Source organism: Penaeus chinensis, chromosome 32 (assembly GCF_019202785.1).
Source record: "Penaeus chinensis breed Huanghai No. 1 chromosome 32, ASM1920278v2, whole genome shotgun sequence".
NCBI lineage: Eukaryota > Metazoa > Arthropoda > Malacostraca > Decapoda > Penaeidae > Penaeus > Penaeus chinensis.
The window spans coordinates 23200609-23206103 of NC_061850.1; the positions used below are offsets into that span (position 1 = coordinate 23200609).

At 33.4% G+C, this 5495-nt stretch overlaps 1 protein-coding gene across 1 annotated transcript in view; it reads right to left on the reverse strand.

The window, feature by feature from the left end:
• Positions 1 to 3840: 3840 nt before the first annotated feature.
• LOC125042776 (UHRF1-binding protein 1-like) overlaps positions 3841 to 5495 on the reverse strand; it is a 44674-nt gene continuing 43019 nt past the window's right edge. Inside the window, 2 exon segments of the mRNA XM_047638661.1 lie at positions 3841 to 4994; positions 5394 to 5495. The exon segment at positions 5394 to 5495 is cut by the window's right edge and continues 52 nt beyond it. Coding sequence (XP_047494617.1) covers positions 4885 to 4994; positions 5394 to 5495 — 212 coding nt within the window. The 3' untranslated portion in view covers positions 3841 to 4884.

A 5495-nucleotide genomic window follows, 5' to 3' on the forward strand; every position in this document is an offset into this window, starting at 1 on the left:
TGTACGAATAACTGTGACTTTACATGACCATAATTGCAAAGGGCATATCTGTGTAACTGTGACAGTAAGTGAGGAAGGTTAGTGTGAAATGTACTCATGTGAGTGAGTTTGCCTGCATCTGTATGAGTACATGCAAGTGCTGCTGTGTTTGAATCATGCTACCAAGTGACCTTTTATTCTGAGAACATACTTTCAGGAACAATGAACATTTATGAATGAAATAGAACCTCTTCCTAGCTTAAGAAGAAAATAACTTTTAACCCTTTCTGTGCAAAGTCTTGGTATATCAAACAATACAGATGATTTATGTATTATATAAAAAATATATATGTCTTCACTCTAAAAGATAAATCTCATAATCATGAAGTATATACATAGTTTTGGACATTGAAATACTTGACAACATATTTCTATGCTGTATTTCATATCATGAGGGAACCAAAAAAAAAAAAGATATATATATTGAGATGACAATTAGTGAGCATAAAACAATTATTGCACAAATCTGTTCAACTTCTTGGGGATAATAATTCAAGACAGAACCACAAACCTGGTCTACCTTTTGGCAACCAAAAACTGACTGATAATGAGCAATATGGATACTAATATTTACATTCTAAAACAACACTAATCTTAACTGACACTAGGAACCCCTATCTGTAACAGTTAGAGGTTGAAAAAGAAAAAGAAAAGAAAAAAAAAAAAAGAAAAATAAACAAATATATATATATATATATATATATATATATATATTCAGATAAGTTCTGCACTGAATGGGTTAAATAGCTGAAAAGACTTTTATTTCCCTACATTAAAACTGAACTGATTGGAACACCTTAAATTGTTTTTTATTTAGCTATCAATCTACTAAGCAAGCTAAAGAAGCAAATCATAAAAATGTTTCTAATTATGATAATCAAAAGAGGCATTAACACTAATAAAGCAATAATATAAACTAATTAGCTTACACTTAAAAATATTGTCATGTAAATACATAGTAACAAAATGGTGTGAAAGTTTCCATTTCTTTGGTTAAAAAGGAAAAGACAGAGAAAGAGACAGACACAGAGAGAGAGAGAGAGAGAGAGAGAGAGAGAGAGAGAGAGAGAGAGAGAGAGAGAGAGAGAGAGAGAGAGAGAGAGAGAGAGAGAGAGAGAGAGAGAGAGAGAGAGAGAGAGAGAGAGAGTGAAAGAGAGAGAGAGACAGTGAAAGAGAGAGAGACAGAGTGTAAGGAGTGATGGATAAACAAAGAAGAAATATGTATGTACTGAACCAGACTCTGGGCATTGTGACTACAAAATCTCTTCAAAAATTCCAACTTGAAAATACTAAACAATGAAGGGAAAAAACTTGCAAAATTAAAGAGAGAACTTGCAACTCCAAATCCAGTGGAGAGTCAAGATGTGAGACATTTCCACACTATAGCAGTTGCTTTCCCAGATAGGCAAGACATTAAAGCATATGGGATAAATGGCATAAAATGTGTATACATCCACTTCATCCTTGTGATTCCTTATGAGGACCTGATTTGAGGCAGTTTTTACACACCTTTGGGAAGCAATGAACATCGATTTGAGTCCAACAGGCTACATAACTGCTGCAATATATGGAAAGTGTAGAACATAGGGTGTAAGTGTATAATGCAGGATGTAGAATATAACTGGGAGAAACAAAGAGTGAAAAATTTTGAATGATGGACAGAAAATGTCAGGTTTTGCATTGCTCTGTATATACAGTGTATGGTACTTACATGCACATGCTGAAATGCACTCACACTGAAATTAATTCACAAACAGGCAAAGTCTATTGTATACAAACTGATGTTCACCTGTAAAACTAAATATTAAAGAAGGAAACTAAATGCTCAATGTTAATAAGGAATCAGTCCTTGACTCTCTATATAATACAGCGTCATTGCTTTGACCATCTTCAACAATTTTTTAATTTCCAAAATAGTCCACTGTATTTCAACACAGAATTTCAAAACATGTCATCTTTAAAAATATCATACAAATGAATTCACTGAAACAAACTGCCCATTTGTGATATTTGTAATGAGCAGACTGCTCTTTGAACTCGAGGCACACACACCACTGAAGAAATCCAATGAAGTAATCATTAACATTTTTGCAATACTGTGCTTCTTTCTTTTGTGATATGTTTACTGTTCCTTTATACCTTTTTTCTGTAATGGTTTCTGGAAGGTACTTCAACACTGAAACCCTGAACTTGAAAAATAGTGATGGCTGTGTGCACATGTGATATGATTGCCTCTTTTCAACCTTCTGGTGTCTATTGCACATAAGACAACCTTATACAAAGAACTAGGTGCATTATGAGATCCTTTAGTCATCGCACTCTGAAACACTGGTTTGTTTCCTTGGACATAAACTCACCTCTACAACCAGATACACAATCAAACATATAAGTTATAAATGCTACAACAGCTGGGGGTGATGACACCTGTTTCTGAAGCATATCATTTGAAGTTCTGGAGATGACTTTACACTTAAAATACATGCTTAAATTCTGAAAGACACAAGTACCATACTCAAAGTGTGTTTGTGTGTGTGGTCATGTGTATATGCACGGGTGTACCTGTGCATTGAGGATATTTACATCTACATGTATGCCTGTGTGAGTGCACAGGGTACATCTACGTGCGTGTTTAAGTATGTATGTCTGTGTATGTGTGGGTGTGCACATACACACATGTGCAAGCACTTGTGTGTGCATAGACACAGATACAACTTCAAGCATCCACACAATCAAAGTCCTTTATAAATGTTTGACTTAAATGTTGTCAAGCTGCTGCCCACGTAAAAGAAATGCAAATGTATCAGCACCATACTTATCTACATAACAAGGGACATGGAAGTGTTCTCTTCAGATATTTTCAGCTTAAAAAAAAGGTAGGTTACCAGCACTTGCAATTACAGATATTATGCTTCTTTCAATATTCTAATAATAAGGAAAAGAAATGAAGAAGAATATTATTCATAAAAAAAAAAATGATCATCAATATTCTCAAGAAATGAATAATAAATATGACGTACACCGACAAAAGTAATAAAAACTATAAAAATAATATTAGGAACATAATGATAACAATGTAGCATACTCATTTTTTAAAGCAATCCCTTAACTAGCACCAAAAAAGGTAGCGTTGACATATAAGTTTCACTGTTTTCAATGTATGGTCAGTTTATGACCATTACCTGTCATATGACCTGTCTTATTGCATGTCTCATATGTTTTTAAAGCAATTAAAATAATTTGATAATTTTGTACTCTTTTGCAAAAGCCCATTTCTATCTTTCTCTTCATCAAATACCTTGACAAATATAAATATATATATATATATAATATATATATATATATATATATATTATATATATATATATATATATCCATATATATATATATATATATATATATATATATATATATATATATACATACTTATAAATAAAATATAATGAAGTACCAAGTGGACAGGGATAGTTAATGTAAAAATAGTAACACTCACCAAATTCTCTCCAATTCATAAACTATATGTTATCAGCAGTGCTCTCCTCAACATTACTGAACACATAATGACAATGTATCTCGACTATTGCTGAGGTACTGTAAACCTTGAGAAAGAATATATACCTCCCACAATTATGTATGTTCTAGAGAATCGCCAGATTAAGTACTCCAAAGCAGAGTTCTATCTACTGTCATAACTGGACAAGATTGAAAAAAAATAATAAGAAGAAGAAGAAAAAAAGAAGACAGATAAAAGGGAAAGAGAGAGAGAGAAAGAGAGAGAAAGAGAGAGAGAGAGAGAGAGAGAGAGAGAGAGAGAGAGAGAGAGAGAGAGAGAGAGAGAGAGAGAGAGAGAGAGAGAGAGAGAGAGAGAGAGAGAGAGAGAGAGAAATACATATGGCTAGCTATCACTGTGGATGGATTTGTCTCAGTTTCAAATTCATGAAGCTAACAGAATAATAATAATAATAAAAAAATACAAAGAGCTATTTTTTAAAATGCTTCTGTGTCATGAGAATACTGATCCTAGAACTTACATGAGTACATTTCTCAAATGACGGATTCACAGGTACTTGGACTAGACATATGACCAACACTGTCAAATAAGGCATGCTAATATGACACTACTTTGCAATAAGATCTCAAAGATCTATTAAGCCATTATAATATCAGTTTATATTACCATGGATCTGGTTCCCTAACATAATATTGGTATGGATTAGAACTTTTGGTCACTTTCAGTGACCTGCCTATCTCACACCTGTTTTTAAATTCTATTACATCCCTAATCAAACTAGCATTCAACTTTATTCATAATGCCCAGTGTTATTAGTTAATTGTATATCTCTGCTGAGTGCACACATAACTAGTGAGACACCGATATCTAATATGCTAGTGTTCTATTCTTCAATATACTCCTTGGAAACACTTACACATGAAAGCTTTCCTATACTCTTATGAGGATCCCTTTCTGCTTGTTCTACACTAAAAAAACACTGACTGAATTATGACAAGTCTTCACTCCGTCCTTCCATGTCCCTTTCAATATAAAGAAAAAAGTAAACAATGATAACACATAAAATAAAATAAAACTGCTTAACACAAACATAAAAAAAAAAAAAAAAAAAATACAAGCAAAACATCTTTTCTAAAACAGAACTGGCCATTATAATGAGGTTGTATTATCACAAAATATTTCAGGTCTCGGTTTCTGAAACTTTTTCCTAAAATTTCCCGAAACCTTCATCAAATGTCTGTCCCTACATGAAAATGCACACATCACTTGAATCAGGAAGCTCTTGCATGAGCTGCAGATTGGGAAGCCTCGGCAGTGTTTGGTTGTGTGGCAAGGCTTTAAGAGGACAAATTTCCCTTCTTTGCCCTCTCCAACTGCTGCTTCAACTGCCGCACTTCCTCTTCCAGCTCTCCACATCTCTGCCTTAGCTGCTGTGTTTCACTGGGCTCTGAGAAAAACAAAAACAAAAAAATAAGGTAACTAATGCCAAGTTAAAGTTTTCTCAACCAGTGTGCTATTAAATACCAAGTCAAAGTCACTGCTATCAACAACACAACATACTGAAGTTCGTCATAAAAAAGATAAATCAAAGTGCTTCTTATCAATCTTCTATTAATGAATACCTAGTTAAAATTCATAAATTTCAAAAACTTGACTAATCTGAGTCCTCCAATGAGAGGAAAAGATATGAAATACTAACTTAACATTATCACTACCAAACACAATATCATAATGTCTTTATATCTTAAGTGAAGTACAAAAATGTGAACTTTTATGATGTATTATGAATAAAGTCCATGAACCAATATCCAGTTAAAATAAAATACAGAAGGGAATTCCTGTGTACCCTCTGGTTGTGGTAAAATGGTGAAGACTCCCTCTGTATCCCTCTTTAGAAGAAGTCTTGGTATCCACACTTGGGTGGGCACAGACCCAGGAGATGTTATAT